This window comes from Ochotona curzoniae, unplaced genomic scaffold, assembly GCF_017591425.1.
Source record: "Ochotona curzoniae isolate NIBS_2020 unplaced genomic scaffold, NIBS_Ocur_1.0 scaffold_4683, whole genome shotgun sequence".
In the NCBI taxonomy this organism is placed as follows: domain Eukaryota; kingdom Metazoa; phylum Chordata; class Mammalia; order Lagomorpha; family Ochotonidae; genus Ochotona; species Ochotona curzoniae.
Window position 1 is genome coordinate 24885345 of NW_024467121.1, and position 17044 is coordinate 24902388.

The 17044-nt window shown below is 37.7% G+C and overlaps 1 protein-coding gene across 1 annotated transcript in view; it reads right to left on the reverse strand.

Annotated features, from left to right (window-relative positions):
* The window catches only part of WDR64 (WD repeat domain 64), a 94654-nt gene that overhangs the window by 31233 nt on the left and 46377 nt on the right, over positions 1 to 17044 (reverse strand). The window contains exons 11-15 of the mRNA XM_040967929.1: positions 12303 to 12429; positions 9957 to 10105; positions 6992 to 7115; positions 5129 to 5304; positions 2853 to 3029 (exon numbers count right to left, since the gene is read on the reverse strand). Of these exons, the coding sequence (XP_040823863.1) occupies positions 2853 to 3029; positions 5129 to 5304; positions 6992 to 7115; positions 9957 to 10105; positions 12303 to 12429 (753 nt within the window). The remainder of the gene's footprint in view (positions 1 to 2852; positions 3030 to 5128; positions 5305 to 6991; positions 7116 to 9956; positions 10106 to 12302; positions 12430 to 17044) is intronic.

The window sequence follows — 17044 nt, forward strand, 5'->3', positions numbered from 1 at the left end:
ACTACAATGTTGACAATGATGAATACATAAAATAAGAGTTCAAATTCAGAGAAAATTCACACTAGGTATTTTCATTGTACTTCAGTAATTTGTGGCAGTTTTTTCCCAAAGCAATCCTTTTTCATTACCTGTGCAATTACTTGCTAACTTTCCAACAATCAGTGTAAGCTTGCTTTTTTTTTTTTTGGCTACAAACAAGTTTTTGTATATCAAAAATATATACTGAGGGACTAGTATTTCCTATGATGGGTGGAACTAAAAGGAGATCTAGACCAGGATTACTTCATATGGAAATTCTTTTTGTTCTGTCTTCTGTGCACGTTACATGATGCTATTATGACAGACTGACTATACATATTGCTTTTGAAATTCTTTGAGCTAAGAATAATACCTGGTTATAATTTAAATTTGCAATGAGTGGAATTCAAATGTAGGGTTTAGTTTGTCTTAACGTGAAAATAATGCATTGTTTTTATATTTTATGATGAGGTGGTAGTTTTCATTTGTCATCTAAAAAGCTATATTGCTTTTAAGTTGTATTATAATTATTTCATGATTAGCCACGGGAAAAAAAAACTTTTTTCCAACTTAGCCATTTTGCTTGTACATCTGTTGATAATGATCCTTAGATTATATCAGTAGATAGAGCAAGTTAAATAGAAGAACATACATGAGGATCATTTTAAAGCTCATGAAGACCTGAAGCTAAAGATAAGCTTATTGTGTCAGAAAAATATTTAAAAACCATTCCTAGTTTTCATAATATACCTTTTTCCATGGCCATTTTGAAGACCTTTCATATAGTGTTCTATCATCTGCTTAACAAAGAGTAAGAAGGAACCAAATATGAAGAAATATTTCAATATATGTTTAAAAAAACAGTGGAGAGAAATAAAAAAAAACTTAAAAATGAAAAGTTAGCTATAGGATAGGAAGAGAGATGACTAGAAGGTTACCTATGCTTTATTTTGTGACCTAAGAATGGAACTGGTTGTGCAAATTTGATTTTTTAAACTACTTAACATTTCACACATGGTTTAAATATAAGCAATAAATAAAAAATTGAACAATAAACTTTTTAAAAGTTGGTGGCACAAAGACTAGTTCAAGTAATTGTGGAACAATAATTTGATAGTATATTCCTATGTGCTAAGGACAAGAGAATTCCAAAGCAAACAAGATATTCAGCTGTTTCAGCTCTCATATTTCTAATAATTTGCTGTTTTTCTGAGATTGGAATATAAAGTAATATGCAATGATATAACATGGAAGAAGGTGTCTTGGACCACAGGTAGACTCGTGGCCTGTACTCCATACCAGAATGCCTAGATTGGAGTTCCAGCTCTACTTCCAGCTTCCTGCTGTCATGTCCCTTGGGAGGCAGCAGCTGATGACTCAGCTACTTGTGTTTCTAACACCCGTATGAGATCCAGATTAAGGTTTCTGTTCCTAGCATCAGCCTAGCCCTTAGCTGCTAGGCATTTCAGCAGTGAATGTTGCAGGCATGTGGAGATCTCTATTTCTGTCTCTGTCACTGTGCCTTTCAAATCAGCCGATAAAAATTTGTTAAAAGAAAATGACATAAACAGCCAGTTAACCAGGAATTTTCAAAAAGAAAAACTCATGCAAAGTAGAATTAAAAAGGTAAACTTATTTTGCTGCAAAATGTTTTGAAATGATGATATTAACGACTTGTAAATAATTTGTAAACATTTCAGAAAATAATGGAATTATAATTTTGGTATCATGATTGTTTAGAGAGATATACTAAAATATTTATTGATAAAATGACATAATGTCCAGAATTTACTTCAAAATTCATTGATGGTGGCCTTAGGGAAGCAATAGGCATAAAAAGTGAATTTGGCCAGGTACAGATTATTTTTGGGGTTTTTTTGTTTGTTTGTTTAACTTTTTTCCATTTTTATTATTTTTTTTACAATCTTTACATAGCTAATTAGGGTAAAAAGGTTCAAGGGCTACAGGAAAATGGGTAAGACTATTATTTACGTATTGTTTCCTTCATATATCTGACGTAAAGGTGGATTTTAAGGGAGAAGCCCTACTCAGTCTCCCACTCACCCCAGGTCCCTGGGTGGTTTTGATGGTTCAACAGTTCTGAATTGCTGCCAGTCTTTCCACTCCAAGCACGATGAGGTCGTTGAAGAATCCACTGATTGACATAGTCCATCTTAGAGTCTCCATTTGCCCAGTTTTTCACTGCCAACATATGGCTGAGGTGGTTGATTGACTTGTTCTGTCCTCTGTCTTTTCATGGTTAGGGTTCGGAGTCTGGCAGTTCAATTGGGGGGATCCCCAAAGATAGTTTGTTTGAGGTATTCCCAGAACAGATTCTTGTGTGTACTAGCAAGTACAGGGCCCAGTACAGTCCATCGCCCGATCAGCCGGTGGTTGCAATTGCTGGGTTGGTTCTGTTTCTAGCCCTCTCTTCCACTGGAACCAATGGGTGTTGTAGTTCAGCCTGATTGTGCCTTGCACACATTCCACCCTCACCCAAACCAGTGGGAGCTGCAGCCTCATCGGTTGGAGTGACCCACAATAACTCCCACCAGACCCACCCCCTACCCTGGTTTGCCAGTATGTGTAGCAGACTAATCCAGTCTGTCCCACATCCCATTCGGCTCTCATACATGTCAATGGGCATTGAAGCCTAGTTCCATATAACCAGCTCAATGATCCAGCCCTCATGGATGTTGTTGGGTAGGCATGGATTATTTTTGAAGCTGAGAAACAATACATAGAAGTTCATTATATTATTTTGTGTAGCTTTTAGTTTTTAAATTTTCATGTGAACCATTAAACATTGAAAAAATACAAGAAATGAAACTTACACCATTGAGATGAGGAAGTGTTTTTTCAGCTACTAATTGGACATCTGGGAAAGGAATAGCCATGTTCCTGTCTCTAGTAGACATCTTCAGATGCACCACACGAATCCCGTTCTGTAAGTAAGGAATGGCATCAGGCAGCTCCCATATCACCATGAGGAAAATATCATCTTCCTTGCCCTTTAATAGAAATTCAGTGGGTTCATGAGAACTTAAACTATTTTATTTTGAGCTGCCATTAAAAGACAGAGAAACACAGAGCACAACTCAGCATATCTACCATCTGACTTTCTTCTATCTTAAGCCCTATCCCCTCTTCCCTCTTCAGAGTAACTAGTTACCAAAATACAGTGTTAGTCATAAAAGTGTAAGTACATATATATGCAATAGGCAAATCTAGTTCCATAAGGTATCTGGTACAATTCAAATAAATAAATAAATAAATAAATATAATATATTATATATGAATATGTATTTTTATATAAGTATATAAATAGAATATATAAAATGTATATAAATTAAAAATATAAATATATTTATAAATATATATATCTATGAATAAGAGATGGCTTTTCTTTATTAAACTGAATGCTGACCCATAGGTATCCAAGTGAAATACTGACTGACACAGTAAAACTAAAACAATTTTGATGCGGCAAATTTATGTACTGTTTTTGCAATCTTTGAAAAAAGTGTGATGCTTTTAAGAAAGTTAAAAGGAATGTGTGACAACAGACATTGTTACGGAGGGCTTCTCATTGTGTTAACTTAAAATCAACATATTTTTTGTGTTTCAGATTTATTAAGCAACTTCTTTCTGCAGTGTTCTTTTAGAATACTCAGACAGTGAAGGCAGAATGAACTGAACCAGGGAAACTTCTCATTTCTTTATTCCATCTGTAAAGTCATCAGTCATTTTATTCAATGCTAGTATGCCATGACTGCTGTCCTGGAAATCAGTATGGAGAGTGCTAAGACAATTGAAAATTGATCTGTATGACCTAGCTATCCCACTCCTAACATTATATATAAAGGAAGTAAAATCTTCATTTGATAAAGTGACCTAAAGCCTTATATTTATAGCAATACAATCTACAATAGCAAAGATATGGAAATAACGCAGATGCCTGTCAAAAGAGGAATGGATAAAGAAACTGTGGTGTGTCTATTCCATGGAAAACTATTCAGTTATGAAAAAGAATGAAATTAAAATAAGCCAGTCCCCAAGGCAGCCTTCATGAAAAATATAAGATCAATAGGTATATAGGTAAGCATGTATTTACATATATTCTCATAGATAAACTGTATAATGGAGACTAGCACAGCAGGAAGTGAAGATATATTACAGTACACATCTCTACTCCTGAATAAAAGGAGGACTGTTGATGAAACTGTTAAACATACCTTGACAAGAGGATACTAGACTTTCCACCATTGCCTATACCCTCAATGCCATGATACACTTAAATTGTAGAATATTAGACTTGTGACTACTGCTGAAGGACTATATTGCTGTGATAACATAGGGGAAGCCAGTTGGATTGCAGAGAATGGGGAGGCAGGAATGGGAAGTGGAGGGAAGAATCCCTATACCTATAAAACTGTATCACAGAAAACAATACAAATTTTTGAAAAAGATTTGCTTTCAGAAGGGGAATAATGAAGGCAGTGAGTCATTGAGTTCTGGTGACAGGGTGAGATCCACTTGGCCAGGATAAATGATCTAGAGTTCCTTTTAAATCTGTAGGCAGCATTAACATTTGTAAGTACTCAAACACCCACTGGAAAAATGAATTAGTCTATCTCTGTCCTCCAAAACAGCCTTAAACAGACTGCATCATTTGCCTTAGATTAAATAAAACAATTTCTACAACAGACTGTATAAGAGACTTCCCCATTTCAAACATGTTATGGCTTATAGGGCACAGAACCAACATGAACAGCCATTCAGGGAAGCCATGGATTAACTGGCCAATGCCTGGATGAATAATGTCAGAAGCTGCTGGTGTTTGTAAATGAGTCTTTCTGATACCCACTTTGAAGTCCTGACTAGATCCTTAAAGCGTGATGGAAAAGCTGCTGTAACTGGGTGGCTGTTCTCTTTGTTTATTGCATGGATCTGGACAAAGTTTATGAGAAGCCGCAATGGAATGACAGTGGATAAATACTATATTCAGCTGGCTGGAAAGAAAGGAGTTAAATGGGGATTATCCACTGACTCATTTGATTTTTCCCAAGAAGAGCACCTACAGTTCAAATATCAAAATAGGATTGTAAACCTGGATCATTTTGATAGCTCCACTGCGCTCCAAGGTAAGGATCAAGTGCTGTTGCTTTTCCTGAGCTTTGAGAAAAATCAGGCGTTTCACCCAGTGCTCTTCCTCCTTCCATTCTTTCCCTTTAGGCAACACTTTCATCTCTTGCCCACTGCCAAAGTCCCAGATTTTCACTGTTCCTGGCACACAGAGAAAAAACTATGTGGGTCAAATGGTTTACAGAATGCTTGGCTTTTTTTGCTCAGAAAAAAATTGGTCCTATTGGAAGCTTTGTACCAACAATTTAGCTTAAATTTCTTTCTTACTAAGACTGGCTCATGAGTTTCCTCAGGCTTACTGTGCAGGAAGTGTATTTCTGTAAGTCTTGATTTGTCACAGGCTGATAAAAAATAAACAGGATCAGCAGTGTCTTGAAATCAGTGACAGTTTTCTTTGAAGCCCTCAGACTCTCCTGTCTGAGCTTTCCCTTTTTGTGACTCTGCTCTGTCCATTCCCCTAGGGTCTTCCAGTTGACTGAATTTGAGCTAATACATTGTAATTAGTATTATAGTAAAAGATCATACCAGTATACTGTTACAGTTTCTAAGGTGCTTGCATATGTTTATAGGGCTTTAGCTCTTATTGGAGGATAGAAAGCTTGAGGGAACTGCAACAGGTAAGAAACTGTCAAGCTGGTTTACTCTTTGTGAGACTCCACCAATTGGACTGGGCTGGTTCTGAAGCCAGAATCTGAGACTAATCCGAGACTACTATTGGGGTAACAGGAAGACAGCTGCTTGAGTTATCACTTCTGCCGTGTAGGATTTCCATTGGCAGAAAGCTGGAATTGGGATCCAGAACTGGGAATCAAAGTGAAATCCTCCAAAGTGGGACACAGGTGCCTTAAAGGCAGGGAAGAAACTGTTCCAGTTTACATTTTTAACACCTTTGATATCAGTATGCTGATTTGTTTCATCAACTGGCTTAAGGGCAATCACCTACTTAGTAATATATACCTAGACTAATCTGTTCTGGGTAGTGTGTTCAGTCGGTCATATTGTATAGGTAGAGCATTTCTTTCATGGGCTTCATAACAAGGTGATGGGAAAGGTGGGGCAGTCTGGGGTTCTCTAGTTCTGGATGGTCCTATATATAGTACTCCACAGCATGAGGAACTTGAGATGAAATAAGACATTCTGAATTTGACATTCTCCCACCTCTGTCATGTTCCCAAGGAGCTAGACACATAAACAAGCCCAATAAAGAATTTTAGGTATTATATTACAAGTGGGCTAGATTATGTCCTGCCCCAAAATCTACTGTCAGTGAAAATATGATTAGTAAGTACCAAGTCTAATGTGTATCTCTTAATTATTTGTATACTAAGATAGAATGATAGAATAAACCAGTATAAAATAAAAGAAATAAGGAAGGGGAAGGGGGAATGGGCAATGTGGGTAGGAGGGAGGGTAGTGTGGGAAGTATCACTAAATTTGTATTGTTCACTTTATACAAATAAAATAATTTAAACTATAAAAAGAATAAGAAAAAAAATTTGCAACACAGATTAAGTCCCACCATTAACCAGGAGTACCTCAAGTAGAATTAACCAGTGCAAAACAGTAAGTCCAACCAAATATTAAATGAGATGATGTGACTTTTGCAAACTGTTTAAGAGCATATGTAAATGAATTGTGCTGATTATTTTTAGCATCAATATCAAGACATTAATGCCCATTGGATAAGGCCATGTGTTACTGTCCACTGGCAGAGTCCATTCTGATTGTTAGTCTTCCCTACTACCCAAAGAAACTAATGAGTTACTAGCACAATTTTGCTAATAACTTTGCTACAGCAGAGTGGTCATATTTTGGATCTAATTCTAACCATTATATGCTCCTGTGGCAAAACAAAATCCAGTTTCATCAACAGCTGCTGAAGTCAGTTCAACGCTGTAGCCATGAGCGTCTAAAATCTGGTATATTTGGAAGCCAGTCTCGAGTTCCCATACCTGAAACAAAGAACATACACTAAAAATCAAATAACCCATATACTCTAAGATTATTAACAAACACTTCCCAGTTCAAAATTGTACTCCGCACATGCAGTACCTCTCCCACAACTTGACCTTCAATGCTGATTTGATCAAGGAAAGTTCTGAAAGATGCAGTTCTAACAGTTACTATGGCCTTTTATTCTCTTGCCAACGGAGGTGGCTGAAATACGCAGTGACTCATTCTATTTTGGGCATTGCCTGTCTGTAGAGAGTTGTCAGTTGTAAAGATGAAGCGAGGGATAGCAGCAAGATGGAAGTGTAACAAGAAAAAGTGCAGCAGACAGGAAATGAACCTGGTGACACTCATTCAAGTTTACTGGGGGTCACATTACAAATTCCAGGGTTAACGTCTTGGAATATGAGAGAAGCCTGAGGAAAGAGTTCATTGAGTTTTCCAAAGAGGATTTTGACTATGAACACAGACCAAGAGAGAAAAGGGAGGGAGGGAACACAAAGGAAGGGAGCAAAGGAAAGAAGGAGGAAGGGAGAGAGGGAGAAGGGAGGGAGAGAGAGGTGAGGATTGTGATTTTAGAGAAGGGCATCTATGTGAATAAGCTGGATTTAATCAGAAAATCCAGAAACATGTTAGCACTGATCATTCTCTCTCTTTGGAAACCAAGTAGAGACTTGAGACTTGAAAGAATTGTCCTGTGAATCTGTATTCACAGATCTGCCAAATTTAGATATAAATTGGACTGCCAGAGAGCAATAGAACTGCACTTGCAACACAATGTCTACACTTGAAGTATTTGGAGAAGTGAAGGCAGTGCAGGCAAGCTGGATTTGGGCAGATGTAATATTCCTTTAGGGAACTGGAAGGACACTGTTACTACGGCCCAGGAGGGAGAGGGAAGGGAATGTAGGGGAAGCAACTGAAGAAGAAACTGGAAGACGGACAACAAAGGACCTCTGCATGAGTAGTGATAGTCAAGGTTTGAATGACATCAGTTTGGTGTTAAGAACCCATGTTCAGGAGGGTTTGGGGAGGGGTTGGGGGAATCCCAGAGCCTATAAAACTATGTCACATAATACAATGTAATTAATAATAATAAAAAAGAGTCCATGTTCATCACTGCCTGTCCCTGGGTTTATTGATAATCCTAAAAAGAAAAAAGGAGTATAGGTCCTTTTTGAATAGATCTCAGGGTCACCCATCTCCAGTCTCAGTACAAACCCTATCCAACCAGTCATGTATGAAAAGTCACAGGGTGGATTCCTTTTTTTTTTTTTTTAAATCTCTCTTACTCCAAAAAGTCATTCGTGTCTTACAAGTCAATACTGGGAAGAAGCAGGCCAGGTGTTTTAGTTTCCATATATTTACTCTCCCTTTATGCATTACCAAAAATACATGGCATTATGCTGAACCCAGGAGATTTTTTAGCCTAAGATGAGTAGAGAGGGTTAAAAAAAATGAGAGGTAGCTGGAAGATCTCCAGAAGAAAGCTTACTTTCTGTTCATGTGTCACCTTTTGGAGAGCAAATGTGAAATAAACTTGTACCATCTGAAGCAAATACCTCCAGCTATCCCTGCCAGGTGATGTCATGATCCTTGGAGGACAGAGTGGTGAAAAGGCTGGAGCACAAGAGCAGAAGAGCACGAGTGTTCCTGACACACACACACAGCTGGGTTCATCTGGGTTCATGTGTCATCTCCACTTATGTCAAATTGATTTCAAACCAAAATCACTTGATAAGCTGTCACCTCAGAACAGGCCTGTTGGATGCTTATTGCCTACATGCAGCAAGCCATAGAGTTTCCTTTGGAAGTGACACCATTCACACTCCAGGGTAGAAACCAGCCTTGATCACCATAGCTTATTTATTTGGAATTGGAATGAATCTGAATCAGCAAACTCTGAAGTGAACCTTTTCTTCCACTAAATTCTGCTCACTCCCCCAAATAGCTCTTAGTAACATCTCTAGAATTTACTTCTGTGGTCTAGATAACCATGTGTTCTGTCATAAGGACAAAACGTTGTGTAAAAGTATAAACACATTGTGCTTTGGCCATTTATTCAGACTGGACTGTTGTACATATACATTTATTAAAACTTAAATGCCTCTCTCTTGTTAAGTAACTGTAGGTCTAGCCAAAAACCAATCAAAATGCAAAAAAAAATTATCTTTGACATATTTTCTTTTTATTGTATATTATTTTTCATGATATATTTTTGTAGGTATGGGTATCTCCCCTCTCTATTCCCTTCTTTTCTCTTCATTTTCACCCATATTATCACAGTAATATGTTTTCATATGTTCTCTCTGATATAAAATAATCTTCATGGAAAATACAAAACAAATTGATATATAATTAAACAAGTATATACATATATTCTCATAGATGAACTGTCTAATAGAGACTAGCATACCAGGTAGTGAAGATTTATTGCCGTAGGCATCTCTGCTCCTGAGTAAAAGGAGGCTTCGCAGTGAAGCAGTTGAATATACCTGGACAGGATGATACTAGACTATCTACTGTTGCTATCTACTATACTTACGAAGCCACAATACACGTAAATAGCAGAATGTTAACCTTGTAACTGTTACTAAATGACATGTTTGCTTTAAATTTTCTATTTTGATAGTTACCAGCTTTATTTATTCAGTTGGCATGCAGCTTGATAGCAAGCCAACTGGACTTCAAATGCTTGTTGTTCATGTGTTCACAAAGTGTAAGGAAAGGTGTAATGTATAATCTTATATGTGCCACTATAATGATCACTCAATGATTTACCTGGAAAAAGAGAAATACTGTTTGCTTTGCCTGTTTTTCTTGAAGAGTCAAGAAATACCCACCTTAATAATAGATTCAGAGCAGATAGTGAGCACTTGGTGAAAATATTTGTTGTAAAGCATGACATTGATTTCTCGTTCATGAGTGTGAGGGACATGTTCTGTATCTTGGATCATCCTTGTCAGAGGGTACATGTCCATAACACTAGAGCCTGGAACGGAAGAAATAATATCATAAACACTCAGCACTAGACATCTGGAGTTCCAAAGGATTTTACTCAAGCATCTGGGGTTGGAAACAGCCCATCAGTGAGTTTAATATCAATACCTAGGAAATGTAATGAGGTGAAAACATAATCACCCACTCTGAAATATTTTGGACAAATAGAGCAACCGTGATTCAGCCTAAGAAATATATTCACTTAGGACCTCATTATTTTTAAAGCACGGACTCTCGGGACTTCGTTGAACTCCCCTTTTAGTGACCCTCAATTTCTCCTTTTTCATAATCCATCTTTCCCCTTAATTGTGCCTACTGTATGCCTCTCCCTTTGGAACATGGCAATAATGGTGATGATCAGGTTTCTGCTAAATGGAAACTCCCATTTTGTGGTTGAAATTTATTGTTAGAGAGCCCTTTTCAATTAACAAAAGATAAAGTACTCTGCAAACATGTTCTTATTAAATACAATGCATGAAATATTTGCAAGCAAGTGCTTGCAACATCAATATTAAATAGCATTAATTTCCAAATCACCATAGTGATAAATACACTTAGAAACAGCCATTAGATAGAGAGCAGGTATTTCTTGGCTTGCATTCTTCTAAGGGTCTTTGGCTTTGGTTTACAATAATATTATCAAGTGAGTGCTTGATTTGACTTGCAAAATCAGCCAATTGTGTGTTCTGATTTTGTGTAATGTCTAGAACTATAAGTACGGATCTCAAAACATTCTTTAGGTCAAACAAATATGATGTTTTTCACCCTGGTCATTAAAACTTAAAGTTACTAAAGGCAGATTTTGTAGTGAGTTTCTCAAGTCTCTTTACAGAGGTTTCCACTCTAGAAATTTCAGCCAGAGACTGATGTGTTTAAATTCTGGAATAAGATCTGTTCATGTGTAAAGAAGGATTGAGCTGGCTCCTCTGGTAATGTATCTCAGTGCAAACAACCTGAGATTAAAATGTGAGAGCTATGTGGTCACCAAATAATCAAACCACACTTGGAACCTCCTGGTAGAAGCACCTTTACATTGAGAGTGACTTGATCTTACTCTGTGGATGTCAGCAGTGCTGGGTCTGCTAAGAACAGTCTCAACATGTTTCTACTGGTTTTGGACTTGTTATACTGATACCGTGGGAACACTGCATGTCACAGAAGGAACAGAAGGAATCCAAGCATCAAAAGCACTGAGACCAAACCTCAGCTCTGTGATTCTACTAGGTGTCCTTGTCAGCTAAGTTCTTTGGGATTCAGTTCTAACATTTGTAAGAAATGAATCATAGCAGTTCCTAGTTCACATGGTGACTGTGTGGACCATATGAAAGAGGATATGAATGATTTTGTGAAAAGAGCTATACAGATAGTAGTTGTCTGTGTGAGAGAAATATTAATAACAATAGTGCCCCTCACAACAACAAACAGAATGCATTGCTGTTGTCATTGGGGATTAGAGGATCACCCTGTCCGCTGCATTGGAATCCAAGCCTCAATTAAAGTCTAAAATATGCTTAGGGCACATATTCTGGGTTGGTTTTCCTAAGGGAGGAAATATTAGTGATATCATTAGTTTTTCTTCCAAAGCTTAAGGGTATACATAAGAACAGTATTCAGGCTTAGTGCCTAGCAAAGTCCCTTTGTCGCTGTGGTGTGTCTGTGTCTATTTTGGTTTCTGCACTGGGGATCTGTCATCCTGGACTCTACCCTCTGGTTTTTGTCTAGAGGCAAAGGCAGGTGGAGGAGTCAACATCCTCCTTAGCCATAGCTACTGACTCACTTCCACAATGCATGGGGCAAAGTGCTTTGCTGTAGAAGAGTCTCATGCCAGTGCATATTGGTGCAGCTGCCTGAAGGTAGGATTCCATTCCTGTTCCCGAGAGTCCCATCAGCTAACATGGAGCTTGACTTGCCCTATACTTAGCAACAGATTAATCATGTTGTTCTGCTTAATTCCAGCCCGTGTATTTCTACATTCAAAACCTTAGAGCACCAACCTGATGTTTTTAGATATATACAGTTATGCATTTCATCCAGCTAGCCATAGAAATTTAGTTAAGACCAGAATTAAAATAAATATCTACTTTGGTTAACTACATTACGCACACAAATGTGCATGCACACAGATTATGCTCAAATGCTAGTTAAAACCATTATTTCAGTTTCATTTATCTGTATTTGAGTATGCCTACCTGTAATGAGCATGCCATGATTAGCATCATATATCATTGAATAAATCTGCATGTCTCCTGGTCCTCCCTGGCTGTCATGGAAGACTTGTAATAGTGAGAGAGTCTGTATATCCCACACTCTGAAAACCTGTAGGAAGGAGAACAGAGTTCACTGCTGCTGATGTCTTATCCTTCCCCTCAAGACGTTTAGGTAAAACATTTCCACAGTCTGTAACACACTTGTATAACCTTGCCAAAAAGTATGATTGATATAATGAACACACGTCCACTAAACTCTGATAATCACTAACCTGATTATTGGTTTGAGTAGAGGGAAAACAATAGTAATGCAAGCTTGCTTAAGTGTGTATCTTTAGGCACTGGGGTTTTGGGGGGAGTAGGTGAGGGACATTGCATTTATTAATCTTTCAAAATGTAAATGAATTCTTAAAGACTGCTGTTGACTTGCTGTTAAGTCAATTTATCATTCCACTATGGATGAACAAATAGAAAATTTACAATGTTCTCAATTTTCTCTTGCCTCATTTATGAATATGGGAATATCTTACTGAGAAAGGTTTCTCAGAACTTCCCCTTCTAATTGCCTGGAGATGCATGCTTTATTAAAAAAAGTTTTAGGGGAATCATGTAGGTATAGTAAGACTATGAGAAAATGGGTGATTTCAGCTCTCATTTGAGAGAGGAAAGAGAACTGTGTAATGATTCAAATAGAAGTTGGCTTTTTGTTTTTACAGTAGAAAGAATAATGAATTCAGTATGAATTCAGCCAAACTAGGTCAAGTTTACCCTTTATTATCCAAAATAGATTATCTTAGTTTTTTAGATTATTTTTTTAAAACAAGTTATAATATTGTCAGATAAATGTGACCAAGGATTACATTTACTAGTAGTGCATCAGCCTTAAGTAATATTTTCATATTATAATAGTATTAACCTATTAAGTCAAAATTTTGATTGAATAAATGAGTGATTATAGAACTACATTAATCCTCTGATAAGCAGTTTTGTTAGCAGAGACACTTTTGAGACCCTTACAATTCAGTTAATTATGTCAGTTCAGTTCAGATCTTTATACTGGTAATCCACATTGGCTTATGTAAGAACATAAAGATGTCTAAGTGATTTTAGGAGCATTGGCAAGCAGCTTTTGCTCTAATGTATACAGTCTGTAAGCCAGTGGTACTCAGAACTTATGCAATTAGAATTTGTTTCTTTTTCTTCTAGTAAACATGCAAATATGGGGAGACAAAGCAAAAAGAACACTGAATCCTTTCAGTCTTTTATTGCAGAGTAAACAAGTAGAATGCACTATTAATAAGTTCTGGGAAAGAAATACAAAAATGGAATCAAGGAGCAAAGGAGGGACATCTCTATTAAAATTAGGTCTGATTTTATTGCTAGAGCTGAGAAATGCTCTTGGTTCACAGTCCTTCTTTAGAACTGTTTATACATTGTGATTGATGGAAGGACTGGTGTTCCAGTTCTTTCTGGTCCATCACTTAAATGGCTTGAGTTTCAGTTTTCTTGTTTCTAGAATGGGACTATTTCTTCCTCATCTAACTAATGTGAGTACACTTTGAAGTCTGTGAGGATAGTTCGTCTTCTGTTTTCTTATTCTTCAGCATTCAGTTCTTGAGCCCTTTGTGTGTGTTTGAGGGAAATGCCAATTGCTGACAATTGAGAGAACCTAACACCTTCCTCATGGAGCTGGCATTTCAGTGTGGCAGGTTAAGCTGCTACTTGCAAGGCCAGCATCCCATTTGGGATTGTCAGTTTGAGTCCCAACTGCTCCATTGCTGATCCAGCTCCCTGCTAATGTACCTGAGAAAGCAGGGTTAATATCCCAAGTACTCTGTCCTCTGTCACTCACGTGGAAGACCTGGATGGCACAGCTCTGCCTCTTATGGCCATTCAGGAAGCAAACCAGCAGATGGAAGATCTCCTTTTCTCAGTGTGTCCAACTCTCTGTCTTTTCCCTTCTCTGTCACTCTGCCCTTCATGCAAATAAACAGCAAAAATAGAGAAAAAAATCCTTCCTTGTGATGCTATATATATCCCCTAAGTTTTTCTGATGCTCTTTTCCACATTTGCCTTGTTACTGTCTTAACAAAGTACTTAAAATCCCCCTAAATCCTCATTTTATTATCATTGTGTGACCGCACACATATTCTTCTGCCCAAATTTAATTTCTGTCAGCTTCTACTCTATCTAGCTAACTCCTACCCTCTCCTTCGAACTGCCATAAAAAGAATTATGGTTCAGGTCAGAATTGTTTGAGCAGTTCAACCCTTGAAATGCAATTTCTACATACAGCAGAATATTTTTTAAAAAGAGATGGATGGAGAAACAGCGTGGTCTGAAGCAAGATATCTTTCTCTCCAAGTCTGGAAGTAGAGCAACACAAAAGCATGATTGCGCAGATGTCGGAGCGCTAGGCACTAGGTCTGAAGCATTCAAAAGTGGAAGAAGAGCTCCTGCACGCCAGGACCAGGAGTCCTGTGCAGCCGCACTCCATGGCAGACACGGCAACAGGTCTCCAGCTCACAAAAAGGGGGCTGGGTTCTTATATTTTGGATGAAGTGGGATCCAGAAAAGGAGGAAGTCACTGCCTCCTAAGAAATAAAGCAAGGTGGTCTCTGGCTCAAAGACTAGGGAGAAGTTGCTAAGCAACAAAGCTCTTTAAATGCTAGTCCTCTGCCTGCACTTACTTCCCGAGAAGTCAACAGTATTCTTGTAGGTTGCAGTGCTGCAAAGCTGGGTGAGAAGATACATAGCCAGGTCATCCTTGAGAAGGACATTAGGAAGAAGGCAAGCAGTAGGACATTTCAGAAAGAGACAGAATTGGTATAGAGAGAAAATCAAAAAAGGCAGATGGCCTCCACTGAAGAAGCTCTGGGGTGGCAGACTGCAATATTTATAAGCTATAAATTAAATATTACACATGTGCATATAAAATTGTAAAATATTCAGTTTCAAGTAGCAATAAAATAACCATAATGATTTTCAAATGAATTGGGAATATAAGAGTTAGATAAAAGGCTTTTATATCTTAACATTGGGGAAAACAATCATTTTTAAATTTGATTAAGCTTTGAGGGTAAAATGAAAACTAAAGCCATTAGTCACAAAATATCAAAGGGAAGGACAAAAGAGAGACTTTTCCTTCAGCCTTTTATAAGGAATAATTAATGAATAATGGTAAAGTAGAAATTTGAAAAATAGATAGGTGCCTGTATGCCAAAAACAAGAACTATTTGGTTCAACTATGTATCCTACTAGCTTTACTTTCTGTGAAATTCATGTCAATCACTATTATCCAAACAGCACTACTAAAACATCAACTTTTTCTTGGTCAGTTTAATTTACAGTGACTACTGATTTGGCGGGGGAGATGCATCGAGATATACACAGGCTCAATGCTAAGAAGGCATACACAATCCACAATTCATTGTGCATCACACAGTTATGGAATTCTGGGCTGGATCCCACAGATGCAAAAATATTAGAGACATCATTACTGTTGGTGAGCAAATCAAGATCTAGGCCAAAGAATCAATAGAGGACAAATAGTTATACTTATTGCTAGAAATATTATAATGGACCTTGAATATCATTCCATGATGAATTCTGCATCTTTATATTTTATCTGTAGATGAAATCCTTAGAATTGCAGTATCATCTTGATAGAATGAGAGACATGGGGGAAATCACTGTCTTTTGACTTGTCAAGGGAAACTGGGATTTGGCCTGCCTTCCTAATTTTATGCTATGGCTACAAGAGGTTAATAAGATTTTATTCCCCAAATGAATCAAATCAGGGTCACTCAATGGATTAAATGCATTAACAGAGGAAAGGCCTGAAGATATTTGAGATTATATAACTCTTTCAGGAGTTATAATAACAGACAAATGATGTATTTGAGAAATTGGGGTATGTATGACAGTGCAGTTAAAATGGAAGGCACTCAACATTATGGATATAGAGAATTTGGTGAAAAATATTTATTAAGTTTTTACACATAACTTCAGGAAAAATATGCTTTTAGCAATGTGTGTGAAACTAAACTTGCTAATTTTTTCTCACATCTTTCCTGTGATAATTGGTGAATATAAAATCGGGTGGATAAAGCCAGAATGTATTTAAATTAACCTTTTCATTACCGAATTATTATACATATCGAGTGAACAAATTTAAACCATTCTAGTCCCCCCCCGCCCATTACTTTTTCTGGGTTTGGTAATTGCTCCTGTTAAGTTAGTAAATGTTTGAAGATACTGCCTCTGGAGGCTGACTACCTTCGATGGATCCTGCTGCATCACTAGTAGATATAAGTTATTGAGTGAATCACTTAACTTCTCTGACAAATTCTGTACTTATGGGAATAATTCCAGTACTTATCTTGAAAGTTATTACAAACATTAAATGAAGCCACATAAAGTGGGTTTTCAAAAGTTTGTGGGAGCCCGGTGGTGTGGCCTAGTGGCTAAAGTCCTTGCCTTGAATGTGCCCCGGGATCCCATATGGCTGCCGGTTCTAATCCCAGCAGCTCCACTTCCCATCCAGCTCCCTGCCTGTGGCCTGGGAAAGCAGTTCAGGACAGCCCAAAGCCTTGGGACCCTGCACCCACATGGGAGACATGGAGAAAGTTCCTGGATCCTGGCTTCGGATCGGCATAGCACCGGCCGTTGCGGTCACTTGGAGAGTGAATCATTGGACGGAAGATCTTCCTCTCTGTCTCTCC